General features: G+C 43.8%; 1 protein-coding gene across 3 annotated transcripts in view; it reads right to left on the bottom strand.

Moving 5' to 3' along the window:
- Positions 1-563: 563 nt before the first annotated feature.
- TNFAIP8 (TNF alpha induced protein 8) overlaps positions 564-17944 on the bottom strand; it is a 112719-nt gene continuing 95338 nt past the window's right edge. For all 3 annotated transcript variants that reach the window (XM_040421674.1, XM_040421675.1, XM_040421673.1), the window contains one exon: positions 564-1780. In XM_040421674.1, coding sequence (XP_040277608.1) covers positions 1212-1780 — 569 coding nt within the window. In that variant the 3' untranslated portion in view covers positions 564-1211. The remainder of the gene's footprint in view (positions 1781-17944) is intronic.

Genomic DNA, 17944 nt, shown 5'->3' with positions numbered 1-17944 from the left:
ACATGTGCTTATTACTTCTTATGAAAACCTGGCCAGTATTTAAAGAGTATGACCCTGAATTTTCATTCCTTCACTTCAGAATTCTGGCTTCAAAAAGCCACATAGCCAAAATTTAGCAACTTTTTGCAATTTTACACCAGTCACTCCAGTTTTGAAATGTGGGTGGAAAATTGCATTTAGATAGATTTTTTTAATGAGTTTTACTCCATTTTTATCATTGAGAATTTTTTTTAAAAGTTGTACTCTCACTCCAGGAGGAGGGTGGAATAGGAAAACGGAAGCATTTTTTTCTAGACAGAAGTGTTAGGTTTAAGGATAAGTAACTTGAGACATTTGATAAATTTGACATAAAGTAGTCCAATACAGACTAAAGCAAAAAACGGATTTCAAAAATTCCCTTCATGATAAATTCCCTCCAGGGCTGGGTCTAATGGACTAAAAAGTGATGCAATTTGTCCTCAATGTTTCAATCGACTCAGATTCAGTTTTAATGGAAAAAATGTAAAGTGTACATAAGCCGTGTGTGGGTGGTAAAATAAAAAAAATAAAATCATTTCAACCTCTGATGGATAGATTTTTTATTTTTTTTCATAAGACAGTTTTATGAGGACATTAAGAAAGTGCAATTCTGCTGTCTACACTCACAAATGAAGAACCTTTCACAATATGGATACTGGTATCAACGATGATCTATAAAAAGCAGTGCACTCCCATGGCAGATCCGTATGAATATAGTACCTACAAAGGTTGGAGAACAGAAGCAAAAACAAAAAGAAGCTGCCTTGTCACTGATCAGGAAATAATGCATAAAGGTTCAGGGCATATGTATAATACACTGCAGGGAAACACACGTCCGCCTTTCATACTAAAGGATCTTTCTTCAAGGCCATAAATAGCAACCCCCCCCCCCCCCCCCAACTTTTCATCTGCAGAAATTCTTTGTAAAATTCCCATTTCTGTGTAATCCACCGCATACAAGGTGTTTTCCACTTACAGGTCTCTCAGGAAACTTACTGCATATAATCACTGCTTAGTAACAACTCTCCAGCAAGAACCAGCAAGCGGCACTGTATGACATGACAACCTGGTTCCAGTGTTACCCTCAGCAGATAAAATGCCATTTAATGAATGGTCTCTTACTCCTTGGTAGCCATTTGCTCCATAATTGAATGTTTTCAGCTTTTATCTTCAAACACCTCAACGTTCCATCATTAGATATTGTCATCATCTAACATTTTGTTCACACCTTCGCAAAGTCTCTGAAGATGGATTTTGTAAGGTCCAAATGGGTTGTACAGAGCTGCCAAGAACTCGCAATTTGAGAAATGATCAAACACGTTGTTGATACGTCCGTGAGACTTTGCTGTGAGATGACGCTGAGTGACTTGATGAAGAAGCTCCCGACATTCATTCAACAATTTTGAGAGCACGTTGCGGTCAAATGTATATTCCACTTGATAAAAGCTGACCACGGTCATGGCCATTTGGTGGACTTTCCTCTTCAACTTTTCCATGAGTGCAATCTCATCCTGGTTGAACTGATTATTTCTGTACAGGACAGCCAGCTTTATTACTATCTTGATGAGGTTCTTGATAATTTTCTCAGAGTCTTTTTTGCTTTGGGTGAACTCTCTAGTTGCTTGGTAGAGCTCATCCAACACTTCGCCACTGGTGTCATCAATCAAAGATGTTGCTATGTATTTAGAAGACGCCATCTTGCCAAGAATTTTCTTCTGGGCCTGGACAGCCAGATATTTGGAACTGAAAAGATCTGTCGCCACTGGAAGAGATACAGAACAAAATTGTATTATTACATCTGTCGTGTCAGTTTTAGGAAAGTATGGCATTTTCAAAACATTTAACGGGAACCTGACACCTACACTTTACTGACCTCACTGAAGGCACCATAGTGTGGTGACAGACCTGCTGATTTCAGTGGTATGTCACCTCTGTAAAGGGCAGTCAGGACTTTTATGGTACCTGCAAATGGGTGTGGGTTTCAAGACAGAAAATCCATGTGGTTTTTCACTCGGATGTCTGCATTTCGGCACCAAAAACTGCTTGTGTTACTTGCAGTTTTTGGTGTGGATTTGATGCAATTGTGTAGCAGATCTCACCCTTACATTGCAAAGGATGAAATCCAGACAGAAATAAATTGCTGCGGATTTCAAAATCTACACAGCAGGTCCATTTCCGCACAGAAGAAAAAGCAAAGTGTATATGAGATTCGTCTAACCTCATACACTTTGCTGGTAACTGTTTTATGCAGCGTTTTTTTACTGCACCAAATCCACACAAAAAATGCACATAATACGTAACATGTGCAAGCACCCTTAGAGTACCGAAATGCTGAACCCCGCAGGGTGCACCAGTGCTGTGAGGAAGAGGAGTTCAATGGGGTTTGCTGCCCTCGACCCTCCAGGTTGTTTTTTCTGGTTGTACATAGGAAAGAAACCTGTCAGTCATCATTTGGAGACAGGGGAGGGTGGGAGCAGAGTCTCATCAGGCTTTGCTTCCTCGCAGTGCTGGTGCGTGGTTTCAACATGTCGGTACACTGCTGAATGCCATCAAAGAAGTGACAGACCACTGATATCAGCGGGTTTATCACTACACTATGCTGTCTTCAGTGAGGGCAGCATGGTAGAGGTGACCGGATCCCTTTAACCTAAATACAATATTACCAAAAGGCGATTCTTAAAGAAGGCTTGTCACCACCCCCAACATATCTGTTTTAGAAAATTATATTCTACATTAAGTTAACATTTTGGAGCATCTTTCCTTACAGCACTAAGTTTTGTCATTTCTCTAGTATTCCTACTAAATGTTCCACTGGGTGTTACCTGTTAGGGGTGCGTCCCTGCACTGTCTGACACTATCCAATTAGTGCTGCCAGTGTCAGAATGCAGAAGGGGAATGCTAACATTCAGTTGGTAGTTTATAAAACTATAGTAGGAATAATAGAGGAAGTGAACATAAAGCCATAAAGTAGATGCTCCAGAATTGCTTTTACATGTTTTTTTATTTAATATTTTGTAGCCATGATGTGGTTCACCATGAGACTATGCTGCAATACTAGGCACAATATCAGACAAGAGTGGCACTGCAAAGAGTGATGTGCCTCCATGGTCGGACCCCCTGATCAGCATATCATAGCAATATTCCACTAGATGTTGATGTAACACTTGAGTCAGTGCAGAGTTCTAGATTAATCTAAAGGATCAGCTGAATATTAATAAAGGTCATCCATAAGCCACAGTTCAACAAATAATACTGTCATAGTTCATTCTAGACAGATACTGTATGTGTATGTATAGTGTATCCATCCTCCGGCCAACATCAGTTACAGTATGTCTCATAGCAGTGTAAAGGGGTTCTCTGCAGCTGTCACGTGTCATATAAATCACCAGTGCAGCCTGTGGGGACACTGGGCGAGTACGTTTTCCTATACCACGGACAACCCCTTAAGAATCATATGCAGATGAAGACTGCTGTCAGAGAAACGTGTGATAAACTTCAGGTATGTGAAGTCGTGCAGGAGCCAGCATGAAAGTCAAGGTCAATAAAAGTCTCAAGTACACTGATCACAATCCTGCAAAACTCGCGGCACTCCACGGCACTTCCCTCATTATGTTCTTGTTTCGATTTGATTCTTTTTTTAACACAAGAACTGTCCGGCCACTTCATATAACGTTGTGAATACAGTCAAGTGTCACTACAACTTCATACGATGCCATGACCTGCATTAATCACAATAGGAAGGCTGCACAAGGCCTCTAACTGTACCGCCAAGCGTGCTGCCGGTGTCTCTCCACATCCTATAGTAACACTTGTTGTCACAGGGTTGTCTGTTTTCACGATATTGATGACCTATCCTCAGGAGGGGGTCCGACCCCCAACACTCAACTGTTTGAAGGGGCAGCGGCCCTTGGGTGGGGAAAAAAAGAGACAATGCAGCAGCACCCTGCAAATCAGATAAAGTACAACAATGCCATAGTCACAAAAATAATGATTACAAATAAGTGTAGCATTAGCACCATCATTTTTGTAAAGTGAGATGCTTGGCCAATGCATTTTGTACAAAACCATCTGAGCCCGTCTTGGGTGGGGGGCGCAGCATCCTCTCCAATGTTTGCCAGGACACAGTGTAGATTGTAGCGTTGGTGCACTGGACTCACAGCTTCCATTGAACAGACGGAACAAATGTATTTACACTGCCCTGCGGATACAATCTAGACAACATGCAGGTAAACACTGAAGAGGACGCTGAGCTCACATGAGCACCACAGCCCCTTCAGACAGTGCCAGGAGTCGGACCCCAACCAATCTGATACTGATGACCTATCCTGAGGGTAGGTCATCAATATCATGGAGCCCAACAACCTTTCTAAGGCAGATTTGCTGCATTTTGTTCTCATTCACTGTGTTTTTTTTTTTCAAACCTTTTATATGTTTTGTGTCTTAATTTTAATTCATTAGAAAAAAAAGATTGCTTTTAAATGATTAACTCCAACAGTGGTGCACATGATCAACCAGCAACCAGCTGAGGCCTCCATAGACATGAAGGTTCAGTGTGGTTATGCATGTTATTGCTGTAGGAACTTGAGATAAAATGACTGCCGGACACCGATATCCCTCAGCTCCAGCGAATTCCTTCAACTCTCACATTCCCTGATGAAACCCGACTGCCCCCCCCCCCCCCCCCCCCACACACACTGACTGAGCAAAATCTGCAAATATCAATTGAATAGCCAAAGAAGACAATATGTCAATTCTTCAATATTCCCGTTGCCAACCTGCAGGTGGCAGACCAATTTTCCAAGCTGGCGTTTTGCCTGCTGTCCCTATGAAGGATGGGCGAGCAGTTCTTATTTACACATAATAGAGTAAAAGGTCATTATGGACATAAAACACAGGCATGAGCGCCTTGTGTGTGCGAGGTGCAGATCAGCATTAGTACTGTTAACCCCGGAAGTGTCATCCGGAAACAAACACAGATACTGTAAGTTAGTGATATAAGTAACTTTCTATCTTACTAATACTTCAGATTGTGCCTCCCTTTATAAACTGATCACAAAGAGGCATTTACACGACCATATGCAATTTGCCAATCCGCAAAATATGGATGTGGTCAGTGTGCATCCCGCACTTTTTGTAAAAAAAAACGCCTATTCTTGTCCGCAAAATGGACATGTTCTTTCATTTGCGGCTCGGCCACACGTGCGGACGCACACAGATGACTTCTGTGTGCTGTCCAAGGTTTCTGCAGACCCACAGAAATGAATGAGTCCGCGTGCAATATGCAAAAAAATACAGATCGCATGCGTTTGCTAAAAATCAGAGACAAGAAATTTATAGTTGCAGAAAACCGCAGAAAAACCTAGTTTGGCATAACAGTACATTGGCTTGGGGAAAAAACTGCCCCATGTGAATACAACTAAAGAGGGCTTTTTGTTTTGTTGTTGCCTTTAGAGGTAAGTGACCCTTATTATACCATACATACCGTACTATGTGGTAACCCAATGTATGAGTTACAAAGATCCCTCCAAAAGACTAAATTCCCCTGAGATCATCTTCTACCTCCCACTCCAGTATTAATGCTGTAATCCATCCTCTTTATGAAAAGTGTCCTCTGATCATAGCCCTGACCTGGGCCCTGCTTCTATTAGCACTAGAGATGCCGTTTTGGACATCTCAAAAGCAGAGATAAAAACAGGTACCTGTTGCTTGCCAGAGGTTAAAGGGGTTTTCAGTGTTTTACACTGATGACTTCTCCTCAGGATAGGTCATCAGCATCTGATCAGGGGGCTCCGACACCCAGGACCCAGCCAATCAGCCGTTTTGAGAGGCTGCGGCACTCTGGTGAGCGCCATGGCCTTCTTGCAGTTTACTAAGCACAGCGCCATCCTTTAAATAGTGGCTGTCTTTAGTATTGCAGCTCAGCCACATTCACTTGAATGGGACTAAGCTGCACATAGGACAGTGACCGATAAACATGACGCCAATGGCCTAGGAAGAGGCTGTGGCACTCACTAGAGCGTCGCGGCCTCTTCAAACAGCTGGTGGGGGTGCCAGGAGTCAGACCGTCACTGATAATGATCTATCCTGAGGACAGGTCATCCATATTAAAGACTTGGACAACCCCTTTATTGCAGCTATAACTGGGACTCGCATAAGGGGAGAAATAGAAATGAGGACAGTAAGTTCTCCAGTGCTGTAATGCAATGTCATCTGGCCAGGTCAGACTAGGTAGAAGATTGCTCTGGCTGGTGGGCAGCTTTATAAGGGCACCCTACTGAGTTGCGATATGTCACAACAATCTTACACAGTATAAAGTCTACACAAATAATTGATTTATCACATGTGGAGTGGTTGTTCAGAAAGCATTAACATCATCATGCTTGCTTTGTACTAGTGCTGACACCCAACACTTCACACCCTTGGGTGTAGTCTGGAGTCAGTAGTCAGGCCTCAGAGCTGTGGTCCATATACATGACAAACATGCTAGCGTCTTGTGAGAGTCTTTCAGTTACACAAATCCAGGTGGCAACCAGTGTGCTCAGAAATCTGCTACTGGCATCTTAAAGGGATATATTATACATAAAAAAAGCAACTTTGGGAATCATTTTCTAACACCACTCGTTAATTACATTATTTTTATTAACCCTATAGACAGGGTGGTAAATTCAGAATTCTGCGAGATTCCAGTTACTGCACAGTGGTGCATTGTGGGAGCTCCGATCACAGATATACAGTTGGTCACATGACTCACAGGGGGTGGAGCTAAACTGCTGCATGGACAAAACAAAACATGGAGTATTGAAAGCAGGGGAACACAACATGATGCGATTTATAATGGATACAGAAACCGTAAGGTCCCTTTCACACGAGCGAGTTTTCCGCGCGGGTGCAATGCGTGACGTGAACGCATAGCACCCGCACTGAATCCTGACCCATTCATTTCAATGGGTCTGTGTACATGAGCGTTGTTATTCACGCATCAGTTCTGCGTTGCGTGAAAATCGCAGCATGTTCTATATTCTATATATTGCAAGCAAGTGCGGGTGCGATGCGTTTTTCACTGATGGTTGCTAAGAGATGTTGTTTGTAAACATTCCGTTTTCTATCACGCGCGTGAAAAACGCATCAAAACACATTGCACCCGCGTGGAAAAAACTGAACAACTAAACGCAATCGCAGACAAAACTGGCTGAACTTGCTTGCAAAATAGTGCGAGTTTCAATGAACGCACTCTGAACGCATCCGGCCCCAATCCGCAACGCCCGTGTGAAACCAGCCTAAAGGTGGATTCAGACGGACAGATAATCTAGTAGATTATTGGCCACGAACATTCCTGCGAACACTCGTTCCAGATAAACTGCCCGTCTAAAGAAGCAACCGATCACACAATGAAAGAGCGAAATGCTCGTTCATCAGGTGATCCTGTTATTTGTGCAGGCCCCTAAATTATCTTTTCTTGTTAAGACAGCATGATCTGCTGCCCAGAAACAGTGCAGCTGTATGGGGACAAGTGCATGCTGTGGAGGTGATCGCTGCATGTAAATACAGTGCTTCTCCTCCACTGAGCGAGCAGTCTAGTATCAGGAAGGAACGCTTCCTTCCCAAAAATCTGCTGCCGTCGAAATGCGCCTTAAAGGGGTTGTCTCATCTTGCCGCTACTAAGACAAGATGAGACACAGTTCCGACTGGGAAACGGTAGAGCGCTCCGGCACTCTGCCGTTTCCCGGCAGGGAGGTGGTTGGAACCGTGTCTCATCTAGTCTTAGTAATGGCAAGATGAGACAACCCCTTTAAAAGGGAACCTGTCACCTCCCAAAACCATACCAAGCCGCCAGCAGTACCTGCGTGTAGCCCGCAGTGTGTTTCTGATGATGCCTTTCTTCCTGAAGGCAGATGCAGCAAAAGTACTGAAAACTTAGTTTTATCCCCTGCCCAGCGCGCTTCTCCACACATGCTTAATGTCAAGGAGGCGGCGGCCTCCTTGCTTCAAGTCACAGTAACCACGCCCCTTCCCTTGTGACGGACAGCCGGCTGTTCAGCAAAGGCAGCCGAACATTGTGCATAAGCGCTGTCAGTCCCAGCAAAGGGGCAGGGAAGGGAGTGTGGTTACCTTGACTTGAAGCAAGGAGGCCGTGGCCGCCTCCTTGACTTCAAGCATGTGTGGAGAAGCACGCCGGACAGGGGATAAAACAAAGTTTTCAGTACTTTTGCTGCATCTGCCTTCAGGAAGAAAGGCACCATCAGAAACACACTGCGAGCTACATGCAGGTACTGCTGGCAACTTGGGATGGTTTTGGGAGGTGACAGGTTCCCTTTAAGGGTGAATTCACATTTGGCAGATTTTTTGCAGAAATGTCTGCAACTGAAAATCAGCTCCGTGTGCATGGATTTCTGCAAGTTCTATTCAGATGAATAGAACAGTAGCAGGAATTCCTGCAACAAATCTGCAGCATGTGGACATATCCTAAGTTACTTATAATTCAGTTTTAAAATCTTAATAGGTAAAATGTACGATTATGATTTTACTGTTTTTGAAAGTTCTCATTTTTTGCCACAAGAAAAGTCAAATTGCCTTCCTGCGGTCTCAACGGCACTTAGGGTCCATTCACACGTCCGTTGTTTCTTTCCTGATCTGTTCCGTTTTTTGCGGAACAGATCTGGACCCATTTATTTTCAATGGGTCCTGAAAAAAATCAGACATTGAACTGTCCGTTTTTTTTCAGGACCCATTGAAAATGAATGGGTCCAGATCTGGTCCAGATCTGTTCCGCAAAAAACGGAACAGATCAGGAAAGAAACAACGGACGTGTGAATGGACCCTTAAAGTCTACCTTCCATCATTAATTCTACCACTTTTTACATGTACAGCTCATTTCACGTCTTCTTTTACAGTCTTCCCAGTGGGCACAATAGCCTTCACTGGCTAGAGCATTTGTAAGAAGCCCTAATATGAAGAGCTTGGTCTCCACAGCAAATCCTTCAAATGATACTGAAAGAAAAGAGGTACTTTACAGAATGTGGCTGTAACAGGAAAGGACATTTTCTAGCTCAAATTAAAAGCATTGCTAATACGGCTGTTATTCCAATGAATGGAAATATATTGTGTCACTTATCTTGATTTTTTTTCCTATACTACGCCCTATATTACACAACCGCCCTGACTACAGTAATACGGTAATACATTGTACACTCACAGTTTCACTTCTTTAAATTAGAAGCCTACAGGAAATTGCTCTGCTGAGTAAGAAGTACGCAGCAGCTGCAGAGCGCTCAACCATCAAGACGACCGATTGGAAGCAAAGGAATAATGAAAGAAACAGCATAAAAGTCAGGCAGGTGCCCCACAAACCATTCTCATCTAATAGGCCTAGCAGACTTTCTCCGGCACATACAGAACAGTGCTGCTAATATAATGTAGTAAGGACGTAGGGGAAATGTATTCTTCCTTCCATTCCTTTGTGACTTTTTAGACCACCACCAAGTGGCGCTTCTTCCTTACCACTTTCCAAAAGGGGGGGGGCTCTGACACATTTATCATAATTTACAGGAAGTTTTTTAGCATAAATACAGAAATCTAAGGCCGCTCCAGGCTGCTGTTCAGTTCTTTTTAGGGGCAAGGAGTGCCGAAAGATGTGCCCAATACAGGACGAGGCATAAATAAGGTGCATCCTCTGCCAGCGTAAATCCAGTGTATAATAAATTTCCCCCATGGTTGTATAATTCGTACGTCATCAGCTATTGGATGCTCATGGGCACAGAAAACACAAAGGGAACCAGTTAGCACTGTCTTGCTGGCAGCGTGCAGTACTTTCAAGCACAGCTTCATTACTGCAGAGCAATACCAGCGCTATGAGGCAGGAGATCCATGACAGGCAGCTTTTCCCATTAGTGAGCAGGTACTGTGTGGTGTTACATTGTACCCCAAGACCAAACACCTACATTTATTCAGACACCAGACGCCTATGTTATCAGAACGCAGAAAAAAATCTGGCCAGACAAAATAAAAAAAGACTAAAATACTTACTGCTCCAGGTGGATGTTGGCCAGAGTCAGGACACTATGCACCGATGTACACTGTGCCCTAACACTAGCCAAGTCCCTCCGCACAGAATGCCCGATGCTCGTGGAACCGCAGGACACCTAAAAGGCTGCTATGGGGTAGCAGAGTACCACTTCAGCTACATTGCTGTCCCTTCCTCCCAACAGATTGCCACCCTGTGTACCAACATCACATGACTGAAGAAGAGGACAAATAAAGCAGTCACTTTACTATAAAGGTACTCAAGTTGTCTTTCAAAATATATATCACCAATAATCTAGTTAGGATCCAAATGAGAAAACTACTACAGGTGAAAAATGGTTAGCTCAGAAACGGAGACGCTAAAACTACTTTGCCTGTTAGCTTAAAGGGGTATTCTAGTTATATAAAGTTAGGATAGATTATAACTATTAAATCAGGAGGAACCCCACTGATCATGAGAACCCCATGCCCCATTCAATTGTAAGAGTTCGGAAGATAGCTTGCACTGGCCACCAATGAATTTAAAACTGGGGAGGGAGGGAGGGTGGCCGCTGCTGCCTGGCAGCACCTGATCTCTTACAAAGGGCTATGATCCACACAATTAACCCCTCAGGTGCGGCACCTGAGGGGTTAATTGTGCGGATCACAGCCCCCTGTAAGAGATCAGGTGCTGCCAGGCAGCAGGGGGCCGTTATGTCCACAGTTCTTAGTATATTCTAACTTGAAGCGTCCCCATCACTATGGGAACGCCTCTGTGTTAGAATATACTGTCGGATCTGAGTTTTCACGATCTAACTCAAATCCGATGGTATATTCTAACAAAGAGGCGTTCCCATGGTGATGGGGACGCTTCAAGTTAAAATATACCATCGGATTGGAGAAAACTCCGAGCCGATGGTATATTAATAGGGACTCCTGACTTTACATTGAAAGTCAATGGGGGACGGATCCGTTTGCAATTGCACCATATTGTGTCAACGTCAAACGGATCCGTCCCCATTGACTTGCATTGTAAGTCAGGACGGATCCGTTTGGCTCCGCACGGCCAGACAGACAACAAAACGCTGCAAGCTGCGTTTTGGTGTCCGCCTCCAGAGCGGAATGGAGGCGGAACGGAGCCAAACTGAGGCAGTCTGAACGGATCCTTATCCATTCAGAATGCATTGGGGATGAACGGATCAGTTCGGGGCTGCTTGTGAGAGCCTTCAAACGGATCTCACAAGCGGAGCCCCAAACACAAGTGTGAAAGTATTAGTAGAGAGCTCTGCGATCTCTGGAACTTTCATATAACTGAATGGAGCGGCTGCGTACAGCGCGGATTTTTAAATCAGCAGCATTATTTGGGTTGGATTTTGCTGCCGCTTATTTACATCTCCTTTTTTTCAGGTCTTAACACATACGAACATTGCACTAAACCGAACTGTATTGTGCACTGCCGTTCATCAATATTGTAGGATGAGGATCAGCAACCTTTGGCACTCCAGCTGTTCTGAAACTACAACTCCCAGAGTGCTCCTAACTTCTGTGGGAGTTACAAAAACAGCCGAGTAAGTATGCATGCTGGGAGTTGTAGTTTCACTGCATTTGGAGTGCCGAAGTGTGCTGATACCTGTTGTAGGCCATCAATACTGATCATAGGCTCTAAACTCCAGGTCCCCCATCAATCATCACAGTAAAAGGAGATCCCGATTCCTGCAATTCTTGCCCCCATTTCTTGTTTACTCAGACACAATGGCTCCTCCATAAGACGGCTGTACCGAACACTGCAACTTGTGAGATACAACCATATGTACATGGAGGAAGGGGAATTAGAACTTACAAGAGAGCCATGGCCCCTTCAATGTGATGATCAGTGGGGGCACAGATAACATGCAATGATAACGCTCTGCATACAGATAATGTAGTAGAAGTCACCTGCAGTCCTATGTAACACCACAGATAACAGAATGTTAACTCTCTGCATACAGATCATGTAGTAGAAGTCATCTGCAGTCCTATGTAACACCACAGATAACAGAATGTTAACTCTCTGCATACAGATAATGTAGTAGAAGTCATCTGCAGTCCTATGTAACACCACAGATAACAGAATGTTAACTCTCTGCATACAGATCATGTAGTAGATGCTACTACATGCGCCCTCCCCCACTCATACACTTACTTGGGGGGGGGGGGCACTATTGTCTATTAGAGTGTATGTGTGAGTCCTGGAGGGGGTATGTCAGTGAAGTGCCCCATGTATATCCTTGTGCCCTCCTGAGGCTGAGCTCCTCTGATGTACTGCCCTGCTCCAGTCACATCCAGCTCTGGCCTGTGTGCCCACCGGACGGCATGACGTCCTGGAGGTGAAAGGAAGCCTAGCACTGCTCGGCTAAGGCTCAGCCAACTAGGGTTAGGTTTAGGTTACTTTCCCGGGCAGCACTGTCACACACACAGAAGCAACTTAGGCTAGGGCTACACGGAGATATGTGTCGCACGACTTCTTGTTGCTGAAAAGTCGCACAACAGTGTTGCAATGTGACATGCTGCAATATGGCTGTTGCAAGAAAGTCCATCCATATCAGATTTCTGTTAGACTGTCGCTTCGCAGTATGTCATCTGTTACATTGCGACACTACTATCATTACAAAAAATGTTGCGCGACTTTTCAGCGGCACATTCCGCCATCTACCATTTGTTGTCACTGTGTAGCCCTGTCTGATGCCGACTAGCAGGCGCTCGTGTGACAGAGGGCCCACCGGGAGATCCTCCGCTGCGCCAGGCTGACAACACGTCTACCTCTACTGAAAGTGCAAAACACTTGGACACATTTTCTAAGTGACATCTACAAGATTCTGACAATTCTATAACCCTCTCCCTACAAGCTCGATCTTTATGCATAGAAGGAAATAGAACTGCTGCTTGTATGTATGTTTAATCTCTTGCCACGTGAACACACCACCATAGCGGATGTATTGCCATGGCCGAATATACTATGTAGTAGTCTACGCTAGGACTTCAATGGACAGTAAACTCATTTGTAGCCATTTGCCATCAGCAGCTGTTCCCCGGCTGCTTCATCTCCCCATTTGTGTTCGTGGTCTCCTGAGCAGAATTTCAATAGGAAACAAAAGCATTCTGTGCTCACCCGGAGAGGACTAGAAATAAATACACGTATGTTCACACACATGCTGGCTGAAGTAACCAGAGATGGATGAACTGTTCATTGTTCAAATGCCAACACTATTCTAGGCAAAGAGGAAAAAAGAAACGTGCTACACGATCCTGAATGTGTCATACAGAGAGCGCGCCGCTTATGAAACAGTGGTCAACTGCAAAAGTTCATCTGAATAGGGATGTTTTTGCGACAAGCACATGGAGGTCTGCCAGCTCCACTCAGGTGAACGGAACGGAAATTCAGTTGCAGAAATTTTCTGCACCAAAATTTGCTGCGTGTGAAGGAACCTTATATCTTTCACTTAGGCTACATGCACACGACCGTATGTATTTTTGCAGTCCGCAAATTGCAGATTCGCAAAAAAAACGGATGACGTCCGTATGGCATCTTTTTTTGGCGGATCCATTATAACAATGCCTATCCTTGTCCGCAAAACGGACAAGAATAGGACATGTGATTTTTTTTTTTTTGCAGGGGCTATGGAACGGACATACGGATGAGGATAGCATACGGTGTGCTGTCCACATATTTTGCGGACCCATTGAAATGAATGGGTCCGCATCCTATCTGCAAAAAACGGAACGGACACGGAAACAAAATACGTTCGTGTGCATGAGGCCTTAAATGATAGCTATTGCTCTTGCTTTCATGACGGGTAGTGCTCTCCAGGATTTAGAAACGCTCATCACAGATCAGGTAAGGATGAGGCGCTTCCACCAGGCAATTACACATGATGCAAATATTTCTAAGGCTCCATTCACACGTCCGCAATTCATTTTGCGGAACGGAATTGCGGACCCATTCATTTCTAAGGGGCCGCACGATGTGCTGCCCGTCTCCGGATCCGTTCCCGAAAAAATAGAACATGTCCTATTCTTCTCTGCAATTGTGGACAAGATTAGGCATTTTCTATTATAGTGCCGGAGATGTGCGGTCCGCAAAATGCGGAACGCACATTGCCGGTGTCCGTGTTTTGCGGACGTGTGAATGGACCCTAAGGCTTAGGAGCAGTGAACAACATTTGTACCACATACACAGCTAATAGTCTACAAAGTATCATATAACCAGGCACAAAGTACATCACTGTGAATCTATCTTCGGCCTGCTTCACACTTTCGTTGTGGTTTTCCAGTATTGAGATCCACCAGAGGAAGTCCAAACTGGAGTTAAACGGATCTGTGCCATTTAATGAATGCAATCCGGTAGTAAAATCATTGTAAGTCAATGGGGTCCGGATCAGTTTTTCTTTAGCTAAAAACAAAACAAAAACGATCCGGCACCATTGATTTTTACGCTGGATCCGATTTGCTCCATTTCGCAGACAGGACACAAAACCGCAGCTTGCAGCAGCTTTGTGTCCGGTCAAAAACAGAACAGAACGCATCCTGATCAGTTTTGTCCCTATTGACAATGAATGGGGACAAAACTGATTCGTTTCGGCCTGGTTTTGAGATCCTCGTCTGGATCTCAAAACAGGAGAGCCACAAGGCAAGTGTGAAAGAAGCCATAGGCTACATGCACACGACAGTGAAAAAAAAAATCCGTTAAAAAAAACTGACATTTTCAACGGACGTTTATTTCACTGATGCCTTTCTGAGAAATGGACGTTAAAAATTGACCCCTCCAATTGTATGGGGGCAGCCTGTCAGTGAAAAACAGACAAGATAGAATATGTTCTATTTTTTGACGTCCGTTTTTCACTGACAAAAGGCAAAAAGACCATTGGTCTTAAAACAAACGTGTTAAAAAAAATGTACATCACATGTCCGTTTTTTACTGTCATGTGCATGTAGCCAAAGTTCTTTTAATAATAATAATTAAAAAAATATATAAAATCGCCATACACTGACAGTCCAGGGTGGAAACACTGGCAGGTCAGATACAAGGCTGTTTCTACTCTAATATTACTCATTCACTATGCTATAACAAACTACAAATTCCTGTGGAGCCCCACGGGACCAGCCAAAGAATCTGGCTTGCTGTCGTTTAGGCTACTTTCACACTTGCGGCAGAGTGACCTGGATGCAGATCGGACACAGACCAAAAATACAGTCATGTGCATGAGGCCTAAGGGTCCCTACACACAAATGTGCACTGGCATTTCTTTGGGTTGTAAAAACGCGATAACCAGATTTTTTTTTTAAGCTACCCAAGTCTTTCCCAGCATATTTGTGCCTTTTTTCAGACATTTGTTTCGCAATGTTTGTGCACTAGCATTTTCTTCATGGCATTTTTCCCCTATACAGAAAGTCATGTGAAAATGCCTGAAACATAAATGTCAAGAGCCGTAGAATGTGGCGTTTTTGAAAAGAATCCAGAAAGATCAAAACCAACAACTAATTAACAAAAACACCAGTATCAAGAAATATGCTTGTGTGACCTGCATTTCAGATTTCTCATAGACCTTTAGCTAACATCTAGCTGCCTTTTTTTTTTACAGCAAAAACACCACTAAAAACACAAAAATGCAGAAAAACACCATTAAAAATCCTCAGGGTGTTGGTCCCCCACTGATCATGTATTTATGACCTATCCTGAGGACAGGTCATGACTATAGGAGCACAGAAAACCCCCTTTAAGCTACAGGGGGAGCACACAAAAGAAATATCATAAATAGCAGTCCTCTGCAGATTTGAGGTCAGTTCAGTAGCAGGCAGGAGAATGAAGAATGATCTTGGAAGCTGCTGCTGGAAACAAAGACAGCAATAATCCAGCATGTAGCTAGCTAGCAAGTGTAGATGTCTGTATGACACTACTCAACCTCAGGGCATAGATAGGGCTACAGAGCAGTTGAGTACTGCAGAGAAGTTGAGGGAAGAGCTGAATTGTTTAAAGAAGTTGTCTAGTCATTCATCCTGGAAGCAGCCAAGGCCTGTATAATGGTCAGGCCTGTGACCCAGACCAGCCAAATGGACCGCACACTGGACCTCTAAATCCAAAATTAGCATAGGTTTAAATGAAAATACTGGTGTCACCCATAAAAACATATAGAGATCTACTCAGCTCATTATGTAGTCTGCTAGTGTCTGCAAAGTAGACAGCATTTTCAGCGCGGCAGGTTCCTTTTAAGCAGGTTAAATGACAGAGGTTGTCATATTGTCAAAGTACACTTATATGTAGATGAATATCTCAATCCAATGGCTATATACTTTATCTCTGCACCCTTTGGCCTACAGATCTCTGCTACTGTTATTATCTCGAACCACCTTGGTATGCAAACACTTATAAAAAGAAAATATTTCACTATTTATTTGCTTAGTTCACATGCAATTTGCAACTCATCATGGACAGTCGCTACCAGCATTGTCCCCAGTCACATGGCACGTGGAAACTATTTCAGCTATGCACCTATTACCTGCATGGCTTCAGGTGTAGCTGAAGGGTAATGGTGGGTTACATTAAAGCATACTTGTCTCGCCATGAAGTAGAATAACGGAGAGAACGAATATCGTATGTCTCTGCCTCACTAGAAAATAGCACAGATTAGAAGTAACCGTATAGAAAGCTATGTCAACAAGGCTACTTTCACACTCGCGTTTTGGGCGGATCTGTCATGGATCTGCAAAAACTGATCCGTTACAAAAATACAACCTCATGCATCCATCATGAACGGATCCGTTTGTATTATCTGTAACACAGCCAAGATGGATCCGTCATGAACTCCAGTGAAAGTCAAATGGGAGACAGATCCGTTTTCTATTGTGCCAGAGAAAACAGATCCGTCCCCATTGACTTACATTGTGTGCCAGGATGGATCAGTTTGGATCAGTTTCGTCAAGCGGACAGCAAAACGCTGCGCCTCCAGAGCGGAATGGTGACTGATCAGAGGAAAACTGATGCCTTCTGAGCGGATCCTTTCCAATTCAGAATGCATTAGGGCAAAACTGATCCGTTCTGGACCGCTTGTGAGAGCCCTGAACGGATCTCAGAAACGGAAAGCCAAAACGCGAGTGTAAAAGTAGCCTAAGATGTCTACGTATGTCAACTAATACGTTTAGTAACTTTCAGAGATATTGTGGCTTTGCACAGATTTCATTAGACAATAGGCTGAACTTTAAAAGACATAGGGAAATGAATGATAAAGAAACTATATCAACAGCATTAAAGGGAACCTGTCACTGGGATTTTGTGTATAGAGCTGAGGTCGTGGGTTGCTAGATGGCCGCTAGCACATCCGCAATACCCAGTCCCCATAGCTCTGTGTGCTTTTATTGTGTAAAAAAAACCGATTTGATCCATATGCAAATTAACCTGAGATGAGTCGTGTATGTGAGATGAATCAGGGACAGGACTCCTCTCAGGTTAATTTGCATATGTATTAAATCGTTTTTTTTTTACACCATAAAAGCACACAGAGCTATGGGGACTGGGTATTGCGGATGTGCTAGCGGCCATCTAGCAACCCATGTCCTCAGCTCTATACACAAAATCCCGGTGACAGGTTCCCTTTAAAGAGATTGTCCCATGAAAAATATTCTATAGTTTACAAACCAGTCCCTGGATTGGAATGTTTTTGTAACTGCATGTAATTAAAAACTTAGTAAAGCCACTACTGTCTAATATCTCTGTCCACCTCACTGAAGTGGACGCACATGCTCATTTCCATCCTTCAACTTCCACCAGCTCTATGCTGGAAAAGAAAAACCCAGGTGTGAAAGTAGCCTTACATATGTACATGCAGCAATCCCCTCCACTGTATGAGGTCTGATGGGGGCCTGAGCATCCGATCTGGGGGTTTGATTTGAGGTC

The sequence above is a fragment of the Bufo bufo genome, chromosome 2 (genome assembly GCF_905171765.1).
Source record: "Bufo bufo chromosome 2, aBufBuf1.1, whole genome shotgun sequence".
Lineage (NCBI taxonomy): Eukaryota > Metazoa > Chordata > Amphibia > Anura > Bufonidae > Bufo > Bufo bufo.
The sequence above is the reverse complement of the archived record's forward strand: the minus strand, read 5'-3'. Positions and strand labels throughout refer to the sequence as shown.